Source organism: Apostichopus japonicus, chromosome 19 (assembly GCF_037975245.1).
Source record: "Apostichopus japonicus isolate 1M-3 chromosome 19, ASM3797524v1, whole genome shotgun sequence".
NCBI lineage: Eukaryota > Metazoa > Echinodermata > Holothuroidea > Aspidochirotida > Stichopodidae > Apostichopus > Apostichopus japonicus.
In genome coordinates this window covers 16,010,505-16,036,346 of record NC_092579.1, presented here as the reverse complement: position 1 = coordinate 16,036,346, position 25,842 = coordinate 16,010,505, and the positions used below count along the sequence as shown (strand labels likewise).

The 25,842-nt window shown below is 39.7% G+C and overlaps 1 protein-coding gene across 1 annotated transcript in view; it reads right to left on the bottom strand.

The window, feature by feature from the left end:
* Positions 1-25,842, bottom strand: part of LOC139960703 (uncharacterized) — a 51,777-nt gene that overhangs the window by 14,172 nt on the left and 11,763 nt on the right. The window contains exons 12-33 of the mRNA XM_071959279.1: positions 25,560-25,750; positions 25,016-25,151; positions 24,188-24,328; positions 20,145-23,837; positions 19,283-19,445; positions 18,445-18,543; positions 16,392-16,591; positions 13,381-13,575; positions 12,849-12,979; positions 11,928-12,147; positions 11,265-11,374; positions 10,166-10,291; positions 9,230-9,341; positions 8,262-8,359; positions 7,616-7,769; positions 6,502-6,599; positions 5,731-5,968; positions 4,448-4,685; positions 3,248-3,452; positions 2,502-2,814; positions 1,619-1,908; positions 246-899 (exon numbers count right to left, since the gene is read on the bottom strand). Of these exons, the coding sequence (XP_071815380.1) occupies positions 246-899; positions 1,619-1,908; positions 2,502-2,814; positions 3,248-3,452; positions 4,448-4,685; positions 5,731-5,968; positions 6,502-6,599; positions 7,616-7,769; positions 8,262-8,359; positions 9,230-9,341; positions 10,166-10,291; positions 11,265-11,374; positions 11,928-12,147; positions 12,849-12,979; positions 13,381-13,575; positions 16,392-16,591; positions 18,445-18,543; positions 19,283-19,445; positions 20,145-23,837; positions 24,188-24,328; positions 25,016-25,151; positions 25,560-25,750 (7,805 nt within the window). The remainder of the gene's footprint in view (positions 1-245; positions 900-1,618; positions 1,909-2,501; positions 2,815-3,247; positions 3,453-4,447; positions 4,686-5,730; positions 5,969-6,501; positions 6,600-7,615; positions 7,770-8,261; positions 8,360-9,229; positions 9,342-10,165; positions 10,292-11,264; positions 11,375-11,927; positions 12,148-12,848; positions 12,980-13,380; positions 13,576-16,391; positions 16,592-18,444; positions 18,544-19,282; positions 19,446-20,144; positions 23,838-24,187; positions 24,329-25,015; positions 25,152-25,559; positions 25,751-25,842) is intronic.

Below are 25,842 nucleotides of genomic sequence, written 5' to 3'. Positions count from 1 at the left end.
CCCCCAACCGCCTCCCTCTTTCCCATCTCCCCTTCCATTCAAGAAATACTCCTTTAGAAAGACTCCCTCATTCCATTTCCGTGTCTGAGTATTATACAAACTCATTAGAAATATTTGGAAAAATTCCAGTAGCTGTTCTCTACAAGCTGTTGGAGCAAATACATTGTAATTTGTTTACAATAAACACTACTATTTTTGTCACAATAGTGGAAGAGAATGACCCTCTTTAAATATCTCCTACTGACCATCATCTCATCATTGACATTCTCCCCTGCCTCTGTTTCATCTTTTCCTCCATCAACGACGTTCAACCTCCGACTCTGAGCTGATTTCAGTATTTTCCTCATGTCGTCTTCGTCGCCGCCATCGAGAGCCTGCAACTGTTCCTCTAATTCTGTGACTGCCTTCTCATCCATCCTCTCCTCTTTATCTCTCTTCACCTGCAATATCTTCTCCTCCAATTCCTTCTCTTCCTCCTCTCTCGTCTTCTTCTTCTTCCTCTTGAACCAGGAGAACCACTTGATCTTTTCCGGGATCGGACGGGACAGCCTGAACATCTGGATGACCAGGAGGTTGGCGGGGAGGACCATGAGGCTGCTGATGACACCCACGCAAATCTCGGCCAAGGAGAAGGATATGGGTCCAAAGATGAAGGACGTGGACTGATTACCGGCTGTGAGATCCACGCCGTAGAAGAAGATGTTTGACATCATCGTACAAAAGAGTAATGAGATACAGCAGGTGGCACGCTGAGACCGGGTGAAGTGACTCTTGGAGGGTCGAGCAAACACGGAGAACCAAAGATGGCCGTCGCTGAGGTTCCGGCGTGTCTTGCTATAGAACAGATATCCGAAGCTGGTCAGTTCACTCTTACCGGCTACAGGAATGACTCGCTCTATCTGGAATTCAGAATGGAGACGATATCGAGAGATTAGAAGTATTAACGTAAATGAACGAAGAACATCTATGAATCATTAATGGTGGTCGTTAGTGCTCGGAAGAGACAAGATTGTATGGGTGAGTATGTCGTTATTTTCAGTATGCGGTTCCATTAATATATTCAGTTCTATTAATACGCTTTGCTTGATCTGGAATTCAGATGTAGAGCAAACACAGAGAATGGAAATGTTGTCTAAAGATTAGAAGTATTAACACAATAAACGACGAACATCTACGAATATGCACGAAGATGGGAGTTGGTGGTTAACGAATGGAAGAAGCAAGATGGCATGGAAAAGATTATTATCATCATTATTGTCATTATTTTAACATATGGTTCCATTTTTGTATACTTCAAGAGTAAACACAGCAAAATAGTCCTTGGCTATGAGAGAGTAATATAAATCTTCAACGAGCATTGATGTTTAACACAAGAATTATTAAAAAAAAATAAAGCTTTCTTAAAGTTTAATTATTGCAGGAAATAGCTAAACCCAGGTTCCATTTCTAACAGCAATTAAACCAAGAACACTTTCTCTAAAAAGAGATTAAGGGTATTCAGACAAATTAGAAACATTGGCCGGTCTTCCTGGACCAAGTACAGGCAGTGGCTAAAAGTTAGCTATATTTTCTGGTTTGCTGGAATATTCTAACAACAAAGAAAGACTTTTTGAGATACCTGTCCATCATCCTCTTCCACAGCCAACCAACGATCGAGCATGAAGAAATACATCTTATCCTTGGACAAGTCTTTGATGGACAGCCGACTCAAGTACCAAGATGACCGCTTGCCGCTGTTATCGTGCCAGATACGGATGTGTTCCAGGTTACCAAGGTGACGGGGCAGGCGCATGACAAAAGTGTCGATTCCACCGCGTTGAAAGGTCTTCCTCTTTGGGTCTATGAGTAGCCGTGGTCTGGACTCTTCGGCATCCCCGGTTATTATGACCGTCACCTTCGCTGACGTACCTGGACGAGAAACATTGGAAACGAGGGTTAAAACTATCTGTTTCCAGACATTTAAATGATGTTTTACAGCAAAGAGAGCATTATTCCTGAAGATATTTTGAAGGTAAATCCAAGAACACTGCAACAATCTTTTCATTTTTCTGTTGAGATTGGATATATTCATGTCTTTTTTCTTTAGTTTTTGTTCTATAACAATCCATTTTAGGTTACACTGCTCATAAAAAAATAGTATGAAATATGCAGCTAGTTTTCTCATAGTGATATCCACTGTAAAGTAAATACAACCAATATGTATATAAACATGTAACTTAAGTTTCTCATGAAATGTTTCAGCAGCTCTAAAGAGATTGTAGCTATAGGCTGTATAACCTAGGCTATTTGAGTATATTTTGTGTCTATTCAACCAATCTGCATGTAAGAACTTTTACCAAGCTTGTAATTGATTTATTATTGGATGAAAAAAATCTATAGCATTTGCATGGGATACTGACTGAATCTGGAAAAGGGGTGGGGTGGGGGTGGAAGAAGATGGATGGCAGGATGGGGAGGGAGGGAGGAAGCTTCTTCAAAACTACCAATCAATTGGCACAAACCTGCACCACTCTTCATCCCAGTGAAGACTGTAATCTCGTAGTTGAAATGATCTCTGGGGTCGTTATCTGGGAGAGGGGAAGATCCAGCTTTCACTTTGTCTCTCTGGTCTGCTTTTCTGGCCCACAAAAGTACCGTCAGATAAATGCATATGCAGCAGACCATAAAGACGAAGACCACAGGATTCTCATCCAGTTTGCCGAAAGCCGAATCGCTGAGGTCGATGCCGTTCATGGGTACCGAGAAACCTCCACCGAACGTAGTTAAATGGTAACACAGACACTGGGTGGCTAGTAGAGAAGTCTTGTCTCCGACCTATCAACAGATAACAATGGCAAACAAACAATAAGAAATGATGACAAAACATAGTACCATAAAACAAAAAAATTGGGTGTGTCGGCTCTCTCAATTTATTATTTCTAACAAATATTGACAGTGGAGATGTGAGACAATTTTTAGAGCTGACACCATGTGCATTCTTTTGATACGTCGGGGCTGATGGAAATCTGGCAAAGTAGGGAAAATATGCCAGCCACTGGACAAGATTTCTACAGGATTGTGTAAACCAGCACGACTGCCTCACAGGTTACGTGACATGCCAACCCTTCCGAGGGTCAAATCTAGCCTGCAAGAGAGTATTTGGAGTCGAGCAAGTTTTTTAAAAAGTATTAAGGTGGACATTGCAAGTCAAGATAAAAAATTTCTTTGTGAAGGAAAGAAAAAAAAGAAAGAAAATGAATTGACATACGACGCAGCCCTGTGGATTCCAGTCCTCCAGCTCTTCATCATAATACTGGCACTGGGCGGTCCAGGGCCGAAGGGCGTAGTTGACCTCCCAGAAGGTGGTCCCTGAATACCTGGTACTGGAGATGTACTCATCTTCTACCGTATGGTTTGTTCCTCCAGTGTGCTTGATACCAACGTATACCGACACTGTAGTTCCATTGCCGTAGCTGATGAGTACCGAATGAAAAACCAGATAATGATAATAATAACCATAAAAAAAAAAAAAAGGAAAGTGGTCAATATCAATGCATGAAACATGGAATGGTTTATCTCATATCACAATGCATGACTTTCTAAAATCTTATAGCTTATAAGGTGCCAAAACTTATGACAAATATTTGTAAACGTTTCTGTTTTTTTGGTCAACTGGAGATTTTGAACTGTAATAAGTATGCAGAGAGATCTTCTATCGATAACGAAGAGCTAAATTAAAAGAATATTATATGGTGCATGCCATCGGTCTGATGCACTTGAGGCAATATGAGAAGTAAAGTTATTGTTTGTTTAATGTAATATATCATTTTGATATTAAGTGACAATTGAATACAACCATTGAACTGCACAGCGGTATTTTCATGACACTTATCATATATATATTAATTAACAAAATTATTCATTAACAAAAGTCTATTCAAAGTATCTCTTTCGAGATCCGGCTTTGGGAATCACAAATGATTTCGAGTTGGTTAGAATCATGGTTGATCTCTAGAGTAAGGCAAATATGTTACCAAACCAGAACTAGTATTGTTCGATACAGGTGACAAACGCCTACAGTGGAATTACGACCTTCCTTACCGGATTCGAACCTCTGGACATACAATCAGCGTCCATAGCCTAGTGGTTAGGGTGTCCGCATATAAAGCACAAGGCCCAGGTTGGAATCCCGGTGGAGGCTGGAAGTTTTTTCACTGTTCTGGATTTTCCTTCTCATTAAGTTTTCAATTATATATATATATATATATATATATATATATATATATATATATACATATATATATATATATAAACATATATATATATATATGTATATATATATATATACATATATATATATATATATAAACATATATATATATATATGTATATATATATATATACATATATATATATATATATTGTATGTATCTATATAGATATAGCAGATTTGTCAGGTCATATGTACCTGTCTAACAGGGTGTTACTCATGAAGCACGTGTTTGGTTCGGGAAACTCGTCGACGGACCTATTCACCAATTCCCAGGCTTCGTATCGGTGTGGAAGGGTACAGTTGAAGTCATAGATGTCAATGGTTGGGGCCTTGCCAATCCTGATGTATACGTTAAAGGTAACATTATCAGCTCGGGTCCCGTTCCATTCTTTGGCTTTAACCTCTAGGTGGAGACTTGAGTATGGAGCCACATCTAATGGTCGTCGGGGAGGAAATACAAAACTTAACGTCAGGAGTGAAATACTAAACCTTTATGCAAATCCATTTCAAAGCACAGTACCAATCTGACCTAATACCAATTTTAAAGTAAAGGGAATTGGGAAAGATTAAATGAGGGAAAAGAACGGACATGCTCCTTGCAGGGTTAATTAGTATTTATGCTTTTTCTAACACGACTGCATAACCCTATACCCATTCTCAATATAAGGACACATCTAATGGTTGTGGAAATGGAAGGGGAAAAAATGTAAATCAAAAACAATATACCACATAAATATAACTATGAATTTTTTCTCTAGGGCATGGAATACAGCACCAAACCCTGTACGGTCAGCATAACTACAATACCTTCTAGTATAATATACAGTGGGATGTTGATTCTGGTCTGAAGTTGATTGACACCTGTATGATCAAGAGGTAGTGTACATATAGCTCTAGCCATTAGTAGGACTAGAGTTATTCACATACATAGAAGACTCACAGTGAAGACAAACACACTTTCTGGAAAAAGGGAGGGGGGGGCAGGGGAACTGCTTTGAAAATCAACTGCCCTTCAAAAAAATTTACAAGTTGATACATTCAGTGAATTAATTTTACTTGCAAGTTCAGCCCTCAAACACTTCATTTATTAAAGCAAACTTATCCCTGGAGAATCAAGTAAGTTTCTGAGCTGTCATGCTGCTGCACATAGGGCTGTTTAAACTTTGGAAACCTTGGCCTGCATGTAACCCTCACTTCTAATAAATCATATATAAATTGATGGAGGCAAAATTTTGGGACTTTCATCGACTACATAATCCTGTGGACGACCTGATTAAATACAGTATTTCACTTTTCACGACAATTGCCTCTCTTTGTTGAAACATGAGTGACCGTTATTTTGGCCTTTCTTGCATACTAGGGTCAGAGAGAGGGGGGTCTTGCATACTAGAGTCAGAGAGGGAGGGGGGAGGAGGTCCCTTAATTCCAATGGACAGTATGTATCACTTTGTATTCTTCAGATAGTTTCTGAACCTCACCGATGATATGAATGATCATCTCTTCGTAAACTGGAGTTGTCACGTTCACCAGGGTCGGAATCGATGAGAAATCTGCCTGATCCTCGGTCCTCCGGACCCATATCTCGATGGGTTCCTCCAGATCCTCGATGATCATGATACCACCAGTTTCATTTCTGAAGTTCAGAGACGCGGTCTCGCCCTGAATGCTAGTTGAACTGTTAGACCATGTTCGAGAATTATCCTTTTCCATCACGACCTGTTTGGCAGAGAATGAGAACGATCGTTTCTGGGTCGTTCTCTTCCATTGGGAGTCGTGAGAAAGTGTGTCAATTGTTTTCTCACGAGTCGTGTGAAATTTCGACGTTTTTTCTTTTTTTCATTTTTCCTGACGCAAGTGTCATTTCCTAAAAGTTATTGCAAATTTTACAACTTTTGGTGGCATGTCTTTACCAATTCTATTTCATCTCCACACCCAGTTGCCAACAATGTTTACTATTAAGAGGATATACACCAGATGTAAATTTATTTATGAATGATATGGAAGAGGAAATGTTAAATAAAGCGATAACCATAACATATTTCGTGCAACTATGACATCACACATATTTGCTCCAAGGTCAGTGATTATAAGAACCGTGACAATTTCAACTAGCAATAATCTCAAGGGAGTTAAGTAGAGATTAAACTGCGAATTTAATCAGGACGCAGGCAACATGAAAGTTCCTCATTCATCATATTCCACCCAATAATTTATCCCTAGAGTATCTTTTTAATTGTTTATCATCTGACCTGAGCATCGACTGATAAGGTGGTATCGTTTCCACTTCCAAACAACGAAGTAGCCCTTCCCAGCTTAAAACCTGACCCTCCTTCGCTACCGTAGGTTTCTGAGAAAGAAATAAAAACGTGGTAGTTAGCAAAAATACCTTCATTTGATGATCTGAGACGAGCGATGCGAATCGACAAATTATATACGCAACAAAGTGACAGCGGTGCTGCGATCATAGTATACTTGTGCATTGAGAAGTCTGTTTCTGTTCTATCGAAACCTTTAATCTCTCGCAGCTACACTGCCATGATGTTCGAACAGGTTGCTTTCACCTGCTTCAGTATTTGAGATTTTGAGTAACATGTGGCCCGACATGTGCTTCGGTATTTGAGATCTGAGTGACACATGGCCCGACATGTGCTACAGTATTTGAGATTTGAGTGACATGTGGACGGACATGTGCTATAGTATTTGAGATTTTGAGTGACATGTGGCCGGACATGTGCTTCAGTATTTGAGATTTGAGTGACATGTGGACGGACATGTGCTATAGTATTTGAGATTTTGAGTGACATGTGGCCGGACATGTGCTTCAGTATTTGAGATTTGAGTGACATGTGGCCGGACATGTGTTTCGGTATTTGAGATTTGAGTGACACGTGGCCAGACATGTGCTACAGTATTTTAGATGTTGAGTGACATGTGGCCAGACATGTGCTTAAGTATTTTGATTTTGAGTGACATGTGGCCGGTCCGATCGGACACGTGCAGGTCCATCAGATATTGGGACATGAATAAGTGCATGATGGCAATTACTGAAGCAGGAATGGGGGAGGAGCACAGGCACAAAATAGCCATGCATAGTTTTGGAAGTCTAGTCAAACATGGATGGCTTGCACTAAAGGCCGATGCAGTCTTCATCTAATCATTATTACAGATTGGATCTCAAAATGAATGACACTTGTGCCTGTAATGTCTTCAGTCTCTCAAATAATGCCACCCAGCTGTAAGGAAACACTATTATATGTTTTGGTATACAAATTAATATTTATTTCATAATTTGAAGTGAAGTGACTGTTTTTAAAATGGTAGTATGCAATTCAGTGACATATATCCAAATAAACAAAAACTTACTGTTGGTCATGCTTTCCGTGAAAGATTTGTCCACTGTGAGGTTTAACGATGGGGAGTCCATAGTGACTGCTGCTTGACCTGTGACCATGTTGGTATTCACTGTGTCCATTAAACTTCCAGACAAACTCTGAGTTTGGGCATTTAGGTCTTTTGTCTGTTGAGAATAAATCATATTCATCAATAAAAACATTTTCATTTCTTACCGGCCACTAAAATGATTTCCTAGCAAAATTCCTTTCAGGGTCACTTAAAAAGGTTTTGAGAATTTACCAGGTGTCCTTTCAAGAGTTACCAGTCCCACAAGAAGTTTTTTACAAGAAGAGGATACTGGTCTTGTTAAATGGAAAAGGTGGATGTGGAAGGTGTTAGAAGGTGGGTTGGAACAGGAAGGAGTCAGAGGGGGGTGGGAATAGAGAGGGGAAGGAGGTAGACGGAGAAGGGAGGGAGGAAGAAGAGAGGAAGGGAAGAAAGAGGGAGGGAGGGGAGGGAAGATGGAGGGAGGGAGGTAGGAAAGAGGGAGGGAGATAATTGCTGTCATTTGTCGACTAGGCATTTAGGTCATGACATGTTCAATATTTAGGTACATATCATTGGTGACAGGATTATTTTGGACATTCTTGGTAGTTTTCATAGAGTCTTTTCTCACCAGTTGCCTCATTTCTTCAACCTCTCCTGTGTCGTCAGTTCCATTAGCTGCTGAAATCACAGAGGAAGCTTTAACCCTGGCACCATTCATTGCATTACCTGTAAATTGAATTTGTATTTAAAGGAATGTTAACAACAAATCATTAAACACACATGAAAAACTACGTCGTTGAGAAAGGATAACATAATATGTTTAAGAAGTATATGAAAAAGGAAACAGCTAGTGCCTTAATGCTGCATTTGTGCATGAGATTGTCATTGATATACTCAACAGGACAAGAAAATGTAAAGCACTTGAAAACAGCATGTGTAACACTGTAATACAAAGCATTTACACCATGGATGAAGTAAGTAATGATACAAACAAACTAACATTTTCTACAAAGAACAATGTTTTGCAAAAAAATTAATAAATAAATAAAAACATATATCTCCAATCCTATGCCAATCCAATCATAACCATGACAACTCGTATATTCATTATCTCCCTGTTACCAGCCCAAACTCTTTCTATGAAGAACCGTCTCCAATAATCTCCTAATTATCAACCACATGTAACATAACGTGCAGATTTAATATAACGAACATTATTAGACGTGACATCTAGCTTCTTTACCAAACTTGTTATCTCCTTAAACAATCAGTCATTGGCTATAAAGCAACCATGCTGACAGTGTATATCTGAACATATCTGGACCTTAAATAGAGAACATGATGTTCTTAATGGTCATATTACCAACACAACCACTTTGAGGCATGCCCTGAAAATACCATGTAGAAAAGATTAAAAAAAAGAATTTATCCCACCTGGACGATAGCAATCATACTCATAACATGACATGCACATTTAATTATCTTCTTAATTCTTATCAATCAAACTTGTCACAATTGATTTGCATATTCATATTCTCCTTCCAACCAATCAGTTTCATAGTAATTTAACATGTATATTCACAACGTCTTTCTTACCAATCATACTCATGATGCCCTTGCCAGATTCCTCCACTTCATCAGGTCCAGCTTCATCGGCCTGCTCTGTTAACAAGCTCATGAACCTCACCCCAGTATCCATGGTATTAGCCTTTTAGGGGAAGGGAAAAATGATTGATCAAGATTATAATGGATGATACTCATGTATATTGCAAAATGCTGAACGAATCTAGAAAATACTCTATCAAAAATAAATTTAAAAAGGCAAAAGGTTCCGACCAACACTGGTTTGAAAATAAGAGATATAGAAAGAAAGATAAAAAGAATAATAATAATTGCAAGGGAATATGACAAGACTCTAGAAAAGGCATTTCCATGAACAAGAGGGATATGATTTCCTTCAAATACATCCTTCAAAAAAATAAGAGCAAATTGAATATATATACAGGGATGTGCCCATGACTAAACTACCACCCAGCACTGTCTTAAAAATTGTGAATCCCGCCCAGCACTATTTTCATCTAAAATCCCCACATTCCTAACAATATATTCAACATAAATTGGGCCTACGTAATATATTTCACTACAAAAAATTTAAAATGTAAATTGTTAGCAAAACTAGTACTTGTGTATGTGCTTAAAAAGCTACACAAGTGCCAGCATTTGTAATCTGAGCCCCTTAAAAAATCGACAAATTTTTTCTCAATTTTTCTCACACCCCTCCCCCTAAGACCCCTCCCCCATGACGGCGATCAGTTTACCCGGCACTTAGGAAATCCTGGGCACACCCCTGTACATATATAGGAGATTTCACTAAGCCTGATGAGTTTGTGTATCTACTGGCTTAATTTGAATATACAAGACACTGAATATGCATAAGCCTTCCTGCATGCTGAAGCTGTTGCACATCTACTGGCTGAACAAACTGAATTCTGCATAATATTATGCAACAAACTGGATATGCATGAGACTTACCGCTGATGAGGTTGTTATTTCTGTAGTTTCTGCAGTAGCTTGTACAAATGCTGAAGCCATCTGCTTCATGGAACCAACGTTATTTGGTGATGCTAGTGACAAAGCTTGTACCATGGACTCTCGCATCTGGAACCAAAGTTACAATAATGACTTGTTCAATATTTGTACATTCGTATTCAGCTTCAAAGGTTTTATCACTTAAGTCACTGAATATATTTAATAAAATTTAACTAAAACATTAGAAACACACATTCAATACACTAAACTATGTCAAAATTATCATATGATATTCATGTGCAGCCCAAACACACTGCTTCTACTTCAAACCAGAATCATCCTGTACACTCACGCCCACACACAATTTGATACATTCAGTGAATTAAGTTTCCTTGCAAATCAGCCCTCAAACACTTCATTTAATAAAGAAAACTTGTCCCTCAGCGCATATTAAAATATTATATACAGATCCATAAAACCAGTTCACCCCTCAGCCCAAACATTGATAGGTTCTATACCTCCACACCTCAACACAATGGTAATCTGTTCACATAAATTGCTCCTCAACCCTATAGAATACATTTCGATGTGTCACTCCGCAGCACTTTAAACTGTTGAAACATTCAGCTAATTAAGTCACTCCCCAGCAATGTTGACAGCCCTGAATTTTCCCCACTTGATTAGTGGGGCTACTAACGAGGGAACGACTTACCTTCTGGACAAATTAATTATGTATTTTCCGGCGCCATCGGCACTCAACTCACAAAAAAAAGCTACCACCAACTATACTGTAGCCTGCAAAGGGGAGCCGGTCTAGCCAGCTCTATCTGGCCAGATCCGGTGCCTTGGTCTGGTCATGCTTTTCCTGTGACTTGCGCTGTGAACAGTTGCAAGTCTGCATCGAGGGTTTTGATGAGAGAAATTCATCCGCTCAGCTCAATTGAAGACTTTGTATCTCACGTTTTGGTGAGTTTGCTCCTGTTTAGTCACTTTGGGACCCCTTTTTCCACCCTGGATAAGTTGGGAAAGGGTTTTTCCTTCCTTTCGTGTTCGGCAAGGTAAGGAGTTCCCCGATGTAAGCCAGTTAATACACCAAACTCACCCCTTCACGCTCAGCTCTTGCAGCTGCTTCTGCGGCTTCTGCCTCTGCCGCTAGCCGATTCTGTTCTGCAATGTAAGCTTCCCGTTCTTCATCTGTCATTTCAGCAGTATCTTCAAGAAAGACAGAAAAAAAGCCAAAATACCAAAAAGGTTTTCATTGCACAATATTGTCACCTTGAATAGCATTGATAGCATGCAGCTAGAAGCCTCAAACAGCCTTCAAATCAGAGAGGTTCAGTGAGATATAGTGAGTAAGTAGTACTTCACATGTAAGCACTGTTTGTGACTTTGAAAACACCAGACTAATAAATCAGTATTAAATCTTTATTAGCATGAAACATAAAGTTTTTCGGGATATAGTGATCCAGCTAATTAATTAAAACTGCTCACAGTTTTCAACCCTTAAGCTCTTAAACTCCGTTTCACGTCTTGCCATAATTGTAAATATGCAGAAATATTTTACATCTTACTATGATCCTTTTGAAATATTACGAAGTTTAACAATATTCATAAAACTTAAGCATACATCTTCAATTAAATCCAAAGAGTAAAAGAGACACACACACACACACAAACACTACAAAAGACAAAATTTAAGGAAAAACTGATAAGCAAAAAGAAATATAAATAAAGGAAGCAATCAAAGTTTTAATAAAGGACAAACCTAGTGCCTGGATCTCATCCTCTATGTCTCTCCTTCTTCTCCTTGCGACTTCATTAGATGTTGAAGCAGCCACATTCAACATTCCAGCACATGCTGCCACGATATTCGCTGCTCCGGCTGCATCACCGGCTGCGATCATATCTGCCATCGGGCTGTCCTCCCCGGTCAAATTCTGAAGCTTCTCGGTCATAGCTGCTTCACTCAGAGCAGGTGGTACAACCTTGGAAAGATATCAGGTTTATTAATCACTCGAGATTATAACAAAGTGGTCTGTATATTGTGCCTCTAACCTCTCTAAATATTTGGGCCAGGGTTCTCTCCTACCCCCCTCCCCTCCCTTCAATACTTCCAACAAAGAGAAGAGGCAAGCTGATGGTATTCTTTATATATGGTTCTTTTATGCATCCTACAAAACTATGCACCTGGAATTTAGAATGCCTTTATCAATTTCAAATTTTGCAAGATTCAATTGCTATCTTACAACTTTGTCTGATGTTACTAGAGTGGTCCTCTTCCTTTTGACAAAGAGAAGCAGGACCCTTATTTCAGTTTGCCACCCCAAGCCCTTAATCAGTGTAAAAAGTTCTGCTGGCAAAAAGACAATGTTATCACTTTTTGTCGTTCCATCTCAACAAGTTTGTTGTTGCTTCAAATTTCTCAATTGTCATACGTGCAATCCCTTTGTGTCTGCACCAACTGCAATTACTTGAATACTGCAACCTCGAGCAAACTTTACTGTTCAAACATACTGATAATTAATGCATATTTTCTCTAAACAGTGAGGAAACCATATCAATGATCATTTATCTTACCAATGAATATTCCATTTTTAATTATAAAACTAGTTCAATTACTTTTTTTGTTCATTTTCATTTTCAAGTACTACAACAAATTATGTTGCACTGTGCTGTCCATTTTTACCTGCGCGCTGATTTCAAGATCTGAATAGGAACCAATGAAGTCACTGACTCGGACAAGAATATACACTTGATAGTCTTCACTCTCATAGCCTTGAGGGAAAATAGTGGCTGCATCCATGTAGGCTTTTTCACCTGTGAACAAGAACAAATAAAAACAACTTTTACTTTAATTGACATTACATTTGGTATGTCACAAATGTTAAAAGGAATATTTTAATTATAGGCAATGCAAGTCTTCCTTGGGAAAGATAAATTTATGTTCCATACTCTGACTAAAAACCTCATCTTTACACCATGGCAGCTCCTTTTAAAGTTTTTGAATTGGTTGTTTGAAGTTAGCTTTATTTTTGAGATGTAAACTTTTCCATATACTGCAGTGAAGGCAAACACAATGGTTGGCTTTTGCTGTTCTTCTGAGAAAGGTTGGCTCTGATGTAGATGAGATTTATATGGTTACATACAGTAATATCATTGAACCAGCTACTTGACCTATGGTTCAAATTCAAATTACAAACAATTAAAGTTCATCATACCACTGTAGATCCACGTCCATGCGTCCGAGGCCCTCAGTCGCTGTGCAAATCTGTAGTTCAGCGGCATGTCCGGATCCGTCCAATCCTCACAGAAGACATTGAATTCTGTCTCCAGAGCAGTACCGTTGCTTGGCACCACTGAACAGTTACCAACAGCTGGGCGTTCATTTGTGATTAATTCCACTGATGCTAATCCTTTGGATAGAATACATGTGATGGAACTGGTCATTAAAAGTTATTTTGCAATGAAATTATGTCTGGTTCTGCTTTTCATCTTTTTTCTTCCCAAGTCTTTATCGTTAAATCTTCATTTAAAACTTTATCTTCTCTACAGGGAGAGACCTCGCGGCCTACTAATGATTTTACGGCATTCAATTTTGTCACTTCCTTTCTCACCTTTTTGTATTGTTGTTGATTGCAACATATAAGTACACATCACTTATACACGTTTTGCACAATGGAACTAATTAAGCAGCACTAAACATTCAGGTTAATTGTATTTTGTGTGATGCACAGGCAACTACCACAATACTAAAGAGCTATCAACATGTAATTAAAACTATGGAATATGCCTAAATCTGTAACACTATAAAAACAAGAATCAAATAGCAGATCTGCTATCATTCACACTTTGTTATCAGATCCAAGTCCATATATATACGGGTATACTGTACATATCTGATTTTGTGAAGCTTTTGTGCTTTGTAGTCTTCATGCATAATTGCAAACACAATTTCAGGATAAGTTTCCCTGCGTGATCCAATACTTATAACGTATGTAGCCATGATCCAAACCTCTATGCTAGATCATTCCTTAATTGTAAAGAATTACATCTATGAAGTATGATCTAGTACAGTAGTAGCATGATGAGCTGGCTCAAAATTTGATGCACTTAAGGATGTCTATCAACGCAAAATCGAAATCACTCAACTGTCTTTGTTTTTCGCCTTTACTATATAGTAAAGGCGAAATAATTGACGAACCTTTATAATTGACGCACCTTCAATTATTACTAGCAACGATACAGCAGGCAACCTAAACTTTTTGCAGATAAGCAGAGTTACATATCTCATGAATTTGAATACATTTCAGGTATATACTGATCAAATTGTGTTTTTTTAAGCTTTAACACCCTCCCCCTCCCCCGCCCCCCAGGTTTGTACATTTTCTTAGCATTTGGAAATCTTTACTCTCTAAAATATAACCAACATAGCCTCAATATAATACCACTACTCTCTGGGACCAGTCGTACGTTGCGTAGCCTAGTCACAGAACAATAAATCTTTTGTGATCATTACATTTCTGAGGAACTATACACTTATGAAAAACGAATACAGTTGAGTGATTTCGATTTTCGTTGATAGAAATCCTTAAAGAGGTTATGAAATGAAAAAAAAATTCTTTATCGTCGTATTCTGTACACTCGTAGCTTTCCAATGATACCCAATTTGTGTCAAACGAAGCTTGCATTCTCGAGGAATAAACGATCAAAAATTCGAGGGTAATAAAAACTTTCTAAAAATTGTTGTATTTACGGTAACGCGGCGTGACGTCAGTCGAGGAACTCAGCTCACTTCCGAGACGCTATGTTTACATTCTTAAACGTCTGAGAACACACACCATTACACTGTTGCATTGCTCCGTAGTAATTGAGATTTGGTGTTTGGAGTTTGTTTTTACGTAAATTTATCTCGTAAATGTTAAAAATGCCGAGCCGATATGTGGTATCAGGTTGCTCCACCACAAGTAAAGACGGATTTCTACTGCAAGCTTTTCCAAAAGATGACAAAATCGAAGAATTTGAACACGACTCGCTCAAAACACTACGCATACAAAACGTTACGAGTGCCTGTAGGCCTATACTGTTGCCAAATTACTTGTTATGACCATAACCTAGGCCTCCTTGATACAGCAAATGACGATTTTTTTTATGGTTACCTAATATTTCGCACAAATTTTAAAGCCAGTTGGTTTAAGAACAATCAATACTAGATCTGCAAGTTTTCTTTTGTGGTAAAACTGGCGTTGTGTTGTGATTTTACGTAACAGTTGGATGATACAATTACACTGGCTAGCCTGTTATACAACGTCTATTAGTTAGGTCTAGACCCCATGTTACCACTACTAGTACTATAGGGTTGCAATGTACAGAATGTCACATTTTCCTTGCACTGTAAGACACAAAATTCTAGAAGCTTCGCTACGAAGTTAAGTAGCAGGATCATCGACATTCGAGATAATTTAAATCATATGATGGTCTTAATAACGGTGGTTTTGTTTATGCTCAACCGACCAGTTTCGGTTCAGGGTCGTCCAACCGTTCTGCTCGGGGACTTCGATCGGCAGCAACGCGTCTCGGCCACCGGGATCGTTTTACAATTCTTCTGCAAGGGGCTCAATTGATAGGGAAAGACACCGATATTATCTTCATCACCCTCGAAAACTATTTCCTCCTCTTCTTCCTCAAAAAAATAATTTTCGTCAAAGCTTACGAATGTCCTGAGAGATTTCCTCTGAATCGGAAGATTCGGGAGAAGACATTTTCAATTGATGAGAAGAGTGTTGTGGTTACATGTAGTAAACTGTGTAACGCCGTATCGGTAAACAGCGGGGAGTCGGCTTTGGCTGAAATGGTTCCTTTGATGACGTCAGATGAACTGCGGTGGGCAGCTTTGCTTTTTTTTACGAGTGGCAGCTCGAGAGGTCTCTGGGGAATACTTTGACAGCGAATTTCTGGCGTTTGAAGCCGTATTTACGGAAAGTTGTGCATGGATGGTGTTGTAGTAATGTAGATAAACCATTCTAAGACATGAAAATTTTTCATTTCATAACCTCTTTAAGTGCGTCAATTATGAGACCATGCACATTCTACTAGTACTAGGCGTGAGTACTAGTACTACCCGCACCTAAGCAGTATTGGCTACTAGGCTATACATAGGCCTACGTTAGGTTGGTTAGCCTAACGTTAAGTTAACTAGGCTAGAGACTAGCTTGTGTTAATAAGTACTAACCGAAATTTTCAAAGCTTGGATTACGGTCACAAAATATTCGCACTCGGTAGCTACTTTCATCTTCAAAAAACCCAGAATCCATGGCAAGATTTGCCATGGAGTCCCCGGTTCCGGAAAATGACAACCACTGACCAGGCGGTACGACTGCATAGTAATTTTTATCCTCCTCGGCGTCATATCGCACAGTGTAGATTTCCCAACTACAAAATACAATAGCAGAGATGGAAAACGTAGATACAAACGACGGAAAATTGTCAAATGAATGTTATTAGCCAACAGGATAATTCGTATAAAGTTTGTAATGGGTCTGGTCTGTTAATCGTGTACACAGCTACTTAAGATTTCAAAACAAATACAGAATATCGGTTTGTAGTTACCGTCCGGACAACTGCAACAGTGCAAGTTTAACCGAACGAGTTAAAGGAATCTGGAGAAACTATCACACAGTAGATACGCGCGTACGCGCGTACCATGTATGGAGGGTCATGTGATGTGTTCCAGGGTGGTACTAATATATTACTCTCCCTATTACGCATGATGATTTCACCCAACTAGTACGTAAATGTGTATGCGTGCTTTGAGCAGCAGACGACACCCGTTACCTAGCAATAACCGTGCCTGTAGCCTAACGTGGTAGCTATATTCCCGTCGAGCAGCATTAGGCTCTGTTCCATGGAGAATTCCGTGGTTGCACTGAACTAAACATTTCCCTACAGCAACACGTCCAGTTCAACAATCCTTTCGACAAAAAATCGTTCTTGAAATACAATTCAGACAGCGACATCGACATTTCCCGCTGCAAGCCCAATGTATCTGTACTTGTTCTGTGCCAGCATGTCTAACGTTAGCATATTAGCACTATTTCGTAGGCCTGAAGTACCAGTACCTTCTTATGCCGTTAGTTCCCATGTCCGATCCGTCTTGGTGCAAATCTTTCACGAAGTCACTAACACTATTCTCGAACTGCTACAGAGAAATATCAGTTTGGTACCACCCTGGAACACATCACATGACCCTCCATGCATGGTGCGCGCACCCAATTGACATGAATCCTCCAGATTCATTTAACTCGTTGGTTTAACCATGCAACATTCAGTGTTATATCACGGGATAGGTCGATCGCCCTTTTGCGCAATCGTTTATCTGTCAGATGGTTTCACATGTTTAATACAATTTCTTTGGGTGGTTTGTGTACGCTTCTTAGCTCAACAGTGATTGGACGAAGTTTATTTATATCTAACTCTATGGATTACTAGCAAATGTAGTTTTCGTAACACTTAGAGAATCCATATATGAGTCAATTAAGCTATACTTGAGGAGGCATTGCTAATTTGCTGTAGGTGAGGGGCTCGATGGTTCCCTGATAAATTTTAGGATATCTTTGACACTAAATAATCAATGACAAAATGACTAGAACTTGGTTATGATCTAAACCAGACAAGAGGGTAGGTATAATATTGTTGTGACTTGTGACTAAAGTTTCGCATCCCTATCGAGGATATTCTGGTGCACGGAATCTTCGTATCACTTTTGTATAATTGGCTCTTGACCGTCCATACGCCACTGGTTCTGTTTGAGTATGACGTGATTGCCAGTGAATGAGACGGGGCTGCGGAGCTGAGGGTTCAATGAACAGAGAGGGCACAAACTTCGAGGGACATTGGGTCACGTGACTTTTGATTGGAGGCGTGAAGCACACGTATTTCAAAATGTTCCTACAAAATTCATCCGCTGTGCGAGGCCTACTACAAAGTTCAGTAGCCTGTTTAAATGTTTTCCACAAGGGGATCCTTTTTTAATTACAATTAAGTTATTATTTCAACCAAAGGCTAGGGCACAATTAAAATGACAAAAGAGCCATTTTATATTACAAAAAGAAAAGTGAGACCCGTAGCCTACTTTATAAATACCAAAATGGGCAGTTCTTATTTATGAAAAGTGGCCCCTTTTGTCCCCACAAAACTGAGGAACTGTACGTTCAGGAATTTGAAAGGCTGCCGAGGAAAGACTGATGGTGTAGTAGCCTAACCAATACAATATTGTGAAGTCTTACCGGTAATACAGTACCATTCCTCTGCGTCCGTCAAGATTACGAGATTCAAGAGCAAAGCGACTGGTAGGGTTGAGTTTAATCTTACAGTTTGTCTTGCAACTATACGCAAGAATTAAAAAAATATGACAATTAAATGATAATATTAATCATACATTCGATATAGCGTAAAACAAAACAAAGGATCGAAGCGGTATCTTTAACTAACGAACAATGAATGACCTGTGGCAGCGATCAATTGAGAATCACGCATAGGTCTAGAAAATAAATAAAAAGAGAGGATTTTTACAGACTATATTGTCGTTGACTTTTCATACACTGTCTTTTCTTGCACAAATTGGTTTGCATAAACTGTATATTCTTTCAAGAAAACCATGCACATGGTTTCGAATTATATATTTTTTATTATATAACGCATCCGAAATCTTTTTGCATTATGCATAGACGTGAATGGGTTCGATCCCGCAAATACCGTAACTTTATGACATGTTAAAAAAGAAACGAGTTAGAAACATTCGCCCATCCATGTAACCTATACGTGATAGAAGCAGTACAATTATAAAGGCAGATCCAGGATTATCGAAAGAGGGAAATGGCGAGGAGAGGAGGGGGCGGAGCAAGTATATCGGTGCATATATAAGAAAATATCAGAAAATCGTAATCGGACAGACACGTTTGCGAAGCGTGCTTAAAAGTTGTCCACTAAATATATTTTAAGGATTAAAATACTTTCTTAGTCTGATTTTGAGAGTGCAGAAAAATTTCAGAAAGAAAGAAGAAATCCCCCCCCCCCCCAGGTTTACATCCACTCCTGAAGTAGTATGCTCGCAGTGGGACGTACCTTATCTCCATTTGAGGCGGGTTACCCACAGCTATCTGAAGCGACTGGTACGATATCGATATGCGGTCTCCTTTAATCACTACTAGCTTTAATTCGTAGTTCATGTTTTCAAACATATAGTATGTGTCAATCTCGATAAGACCCACCGTGTCGTTCAGTTTACCTGGAAATATGAAAAACAACTGTTAATTATCCTTGCACGCAGAAGAAACCTGCTTGCTACCGAAAACTATATATAACTGTTGGTAAATTATATCCACTGCGTGGAACTTGAAACAATTTATTCAACTCCTTTACTTTTCAATCCTCACGTTAATATAAGTATATAGAAAAGTGCCTTTTCAGATTGTCAAAAAAGAGCACCCGTGTTTGTCTTCAATTGATTTTTAGCGTGCTGCTGAAAGTTGACACCTTAACTTTATTTTCACGAGACGTACTGACGTACGTTCCAAATTTGGTTATATGAAATATATATGGGGAGGGGGGTGAAAATTCTTTTAAAGGGTGATCACGAATTAAATAATAATTTTACTAAGCATTTTGATGTAGATATATATATATACTATGATGCAAATGGACGAGGAAAGGTTGAAAGCAATGTTCTGTATAGGGCGCCGAATAGTTGTTTCCATTAACACAGTATGACACAATATATTTCTTTCTGTCGATATTTACCTGCAAGGCGGTCATTGTTGTCACAATTAGGGGAACCTTCGTTTAGTGACATGTTTAAGTGTTATACTTTTGTATGGGAAGGTTAAGCTGGCTTTCACGACTGAAGTCCAAGGCCTTTGAATGCATTCTTCATTAACTTTGCCATAAAAGAAACGTGTGTATATAAGACCCCGAGTTTACAACTTACTTCCAAAGCCATTCTTGTCAAAACCGTAACGACCAAAGCACCCGCCATAGTCGCTCTTTTCGTGAACAAACGATGCGTTGACCCCTCCCGGCGCAATCATTGTCGTGTAATCACTGTTCCATTCTTCAAATGTTTCGTGTTCCCGGCGACAGAACCACATGTAACGGAACCCAGTGCGGTCGGACAAGTCGACATCTGGATCATATGTATCAGTGTAACCATCGATCGTGACCCTATCATCCCACCGCAGCCTCCGCTCGGATCCACCGCCGATAGTCGACACGAGGGGTGTAGGAACGACGCGAATGAAGGTAGAATCCACGGACTCAACAGCGCTCTCTCCCCACATAGATGTGTTTAATTCGAATTTGTATAAGCCATAGCCGAGGACGGCCTTCTTGATGGCAAATTCTCGTCTTGTGAAACCAGCCATTATAGTATCTCCGAGGTCATAGATTTCCGTCAGATCCATGGACGGTTCCGAAACCTGCCAAGCCCGCCAGGTATACATGGCATACTTAACCGAAGTACAATTAATCTTAACGCTAGAGTAAACATAGACATCCCTGGATGCGAAATATTCTCGGTATCCATTGGAATCGCAGAACGGATAATACTTGTCGCATTGGTTCTTCGATTGCACGATGACGTCAGGATAAAAACATGGACCTTTCGTCACCGAGGTGAGTAGCGTGACCACCTGTTCGGACACCATATTGCTAGCAGTCACCGACAACCTGAAAGCCCCGACAGATTGAAATACGTTACTCAATGTGATATTTGGATCCCGACCTCCCAGTAACAAGCCCTCCAAGTAGACATTGCTGACCTCAGTGAAACGTAAAAACGGATCATTCATATCCTCGGGATACTTCGCTGTACAGGTAGGGCGGTGACCCCATAATGCAATGGAATTTATATCAGAACTCTTATCACGGAAGTCCACATAGTAACAGACGTCGGTACCAACATTCCCAGTGTTTAACTCGAATTCAATGGTGGTGTTGCGAGATCTAGGTCCATGATCTGTCAAAACCAAATCTTCTACGGTACGTTGGACTTTAATTGTCTTCTGAACCTGTACCCAGTGTACTGGATTCGAAACGTTCAAGGTAATGGTATAAGTTCCACGTCGGGAGTACCACCATATCGCTCTTGGTTCAGAGGTTTGCACTACCCAAGGTGGCATGGTCGTCGGTGCGTCTGTTGGCTGAGTGGTCGTGGTAGGAGCTGGGGTTTCAGTCGGTGGTGGTGGGGTGGGATCTCGACAAACGGATGGCTCTAGGGTGTAGTTACGCGTTATCAAGACTTGGGCTATGCGAGTCAGTGCGTACCGATCAAGGCAATAGTCGTCCCTAACCATGCGGACAATGTAACCCATATGAACGGTATCGTTCTCGTTGAGGAAGTAGGTATAGTTGAGAACAATGTCTAAAGTATCGTTAACATAAAGATCAGAATAATTGGAACACAGAACCATCTGATTCCGTAGAGGTGGTCCGGTCGGACACGGTGTTCGTGGCAGTTGTGTCGTCTGATACGTTGTCTGATCCGTGGTAAATAAACTGTCATTGGACCAAGTTGCCGGCGTTGCCGAAGTATTGAACAGCGAAGAGGCATTAGTTCTGCTGTCTCTGGTTGTAAATGTGTCCGTTGTTGTTCTTATCTCTTCAGTTGTCTGATCGGTGGTTGTGTACTCGGAGCAGTTGGGTTGTAAAGAGAACCACTCCAAATATAAGACATAGTCACGTGCAGCGAGCTGATCTAGAGTAGCGTTCACCCATTCGTCGATTAAAAGGGAACAATTAGGTGGCGCACTTGTGGCCTCTTGCATGGCTGTTGTCGGCATAGTTGTTGTCGTGGGCAACATTGTTGAGTTATCGGAAACGACTGGATCAGGAACAAAGGTGGTATCGCCAAAGTCCCAGGTGTAGGTAAGGCCAGTTCCAGAGGCATGGGTGGCAATGACGACGATGGCTTCCTCCAGTCGAAAATAGTTATGCCCGTCAGTATAGCCTTCTTTATCGTAGGTAGCGTTGCCAAGGGAGTAATCACCGTCGAGAATCAGTTCGTTGTACGCAACTTCCTTCTCGAGTTGTGTAATCGTTTCGTATATCCATATATCATACAACAACGAGCCATCACTAATGAGGTTCTCCATGCTGATTGTGACGTTATAGTGGCCCCACTCTACGTAGTCGTGGCTCACCGTCATTATGTGGTAGGCCGCTTCCGTGTCACGACCAGCGTCCGCGCCAATGGTCGTTAAATCTATTCCGCTATCAACTTGACCGTCACCCCAATCGATAGTGTAAGTAACATCGGTAGGAAAATGAAACTCTTTGCTCATGTGAAGATAAAACGGAACAGCGACGTAACCGTTTCGCACGAGTAGTTGACTTAGCCGTCGTCCGGTCCACTCAAATCCCTTTATCGGATATTGTGCGATGACTGGGTACGGCAGAACGTATGTAGTACTGCCAAGAAGATTAGTAGCAGTTACAGAGACGTAAAATATCCCTTCATCCTTGTACTCGTGACGTCGAAACATGTTACCTCCAAAGCGAACGTCCACTACGTTACCGTCTTTGTAATCCCAAGTGTAGTACACTCTAGATCCCCAATCGATCTCGACCAATAGATGAGCTTTCTGGTTCACCCTGATGTGCGGTCTATCACACGTGACCCTCAAGTTAAGGACAGGTCGTTCCATTTCTATTTCGGCCGTGAAGTACATCCAACTAACAAGGTTAGATATGTTAACGTTGGTATAGTAAGTGCCGAAGATAGCTAACGGCATATCCTGAACCACGGGATTGGCATCATCAATGGTAAATCTTTCCACGGGGGTAATATATGGATTAAAATAGTAATCAACTGAGGCGTCTGTTGGAGGCGTATCTGGGTCCCCGGAGTACAGGTACTCATAACGTATGGTACCCACCTCAAGGTATGGAATAGTACCGGGGCTGTACACAGTCATGGTGACGTTTTCGACTGGATTCTGAACTTTAATCAAATATCGCAAAGTCTCGTTGCTCACGCAACTGGATGCGTGAATGGTCACGTTGTAGTCACGTGCAACACCAAACTGATGCCATTCCAAGTAATGGTCGCCACCCGATCGCTTCATCACGAGGTCGTAATATTCCAAAACCGTATCGTCGTCAAAATCGACAGTAAATGAAAGATCGGAACCGATAAGCATATCAAATCCAATCGATATGGTCGTCCAGGGAAGTATGTACGGATCCGAGACCCACATACGAAAATCAGTAATCGCAAACTCAACTCGTACTTGAACAATATCGGTAAAGGGACCGCTGACTAAATTCCAAGTTGTTAGTTCCATCGGATAAAAGCCTCGATCATCGTATTTGTCGGTACCGATCACTATGTAGCCTTCACCAGTTTCCTCATTTATGAAGTACTGGTCAGGGTCCGTCAAATCGAATTCGGTTCCGTTAAAGGTACCATTGGATGTCAAGTTAGTTCCAGAATCATATCGAACACCGACGATGTTGAATTCGCCAAACTTCATCGGTAGTGGCTTGATCAGTCTAAAATTAGTTATATCGATTTGGATCACCGCGGTACTTTCAATCACCATCCAACTGACGCGGTTTGATACATTAATGTATACCGGGTAATAACCAATGCTTTCATATGTTGTTATAACACTACCAGATAGACCTATATAAGAAGAAAAAGAAAAGAAAAAAATACTAATTTGTTGCAAAAAACATAGGTTTCTACATTTTTCGGTTTACAGTGATTCTATTAAATTGGTACTCGCCTCCCTCCTAATCGTGTGAGATTTTTTCAAGTTTGGATAAGCAGAAATACAATGGTTAACTTTCGAAATATTTCGCCTGCCCCCACCCCAGCACCGCATGATTGCCTATATATATTTATATATATTTATATATTTATATATATATATATATATATATATATATATATATATATATATATATATATATATATATATATATATATATACTTGCAGTGTGCATGAACTACAATGAATTACTTCAACATACCGTTATGTTCTACATGAAACCGGTCTCCGAGATCAGTTCGGTTGAAAACCAACGACGATATATTGAGATCCTCATCGTGTTTCAAGTAAAATGTCGGTATAATACCGTCACCGATATTGATTTCGTATGTCACATTAGTTCCTGTAAATAAATGAACATATGATAATCACACATTACCTATGAAACTATGAATATGCACTATATACACAGCGCATATGGATTAAAATGTAAACACAATGGCTACATTGTCTGTCTCAAAGCCAGTTGGGACCCAAAATATATTCTGACAAAAGGGCTCTTAGAAGGTACTATCCTACCCTGGACATTGCGAACCCATCAGTTTCACTATATATTCAGGAATGGCATGCCAAACTGTGACATGCTGTAATAAAACTTCCACTAAAACCATATCCGTTTACGGGGGGGGGGGGGGCAGGGTTAAAGACAATGTTGGATCCATGCTTCCGAATAACATGGTCATATTATGTAGATTGTGTATAAGCGAAACTTTGAGAGGGCTGGGGTAATTTGTTTTATCTGACAGTACTAACAAATTTTTGATAACATCTATGACACTTTCATAAGAATCGGGACATAATTTGGTTCTGATCGATGGAATGAGGGAGATCATGTTCTTAACAGTTTATGATCATTTTCACCGTTCGTCCGGAAGGAGGGTATTTTTTTCCTTGACAAGGCCATTTCCTTGCATATATTAATGTGCAATGTTCTTATTTTCTTCTCCATATTATATAGGCATAACTTTTCAGAAGGCATATGCGAAAAGACAACAACAAAAAATCAATACGAAATATAAATATCTCTCACCTTGTGATATACCAAAATTGATGTAAGTCTGCGAGTCTAAAATCTTTGGTGTGATTGGATAGGCAGGCCATTTTGTACGAGGCACGGAATCTAACCATTCGAAGTCATAAATTCGGTCTTGTAGTACGATATATTTCTACAGGAAGCAAAATATAATAATGTCCAAATTTATAAACTAATATAATATTAAAAATAATATCAAAATCCAACTCTACTTCAATAGGACATTTTTTTTATATATTTTAAACATATGTATATGTGACAAGGGAAGAAGGGGGGGGGGGGGTTATGGAGGATCGAGTGCCAGTATTTCAGTTTTCATTTGGATTATAAAATAATGAACTTACTGTCACATCTTTAGTTATAGAAATATGCATACCTTCCATATTTACTCAAAGTGTGTCGAATATATTATGGGGATGTTCAATTTACTTAAGACTGGTGAATTAATTAATTAATTAACAAACAAGAAAGCTGAATGGGTATTGTAAAATGTTATGTAACTCTGGACGCATTGAATTCTTTCGCATAATTGATTCTTTACCATGTATATTTGTCTGCTGATGTCATTGTACGCAATCAGGGTAATGTTGTACACCCCATCGTCGGGCCAGGTGTAGTTGACAGTCATATTCTGGGTGATTATTTCGTCACCATTGCCAAGGAACCAGTGGTACCATACCTCAGTTCCCGGATGTTCGTTCACGTACATTATTTCATGTTCATTGGTTACAGCTGTAACGGGGAAGAAGGAAAGACTTAACCTGTGTGTCAGGCTATGACCATCGAAGCATATTTGCATACGCAACGTATAAACGTTTTTTTTT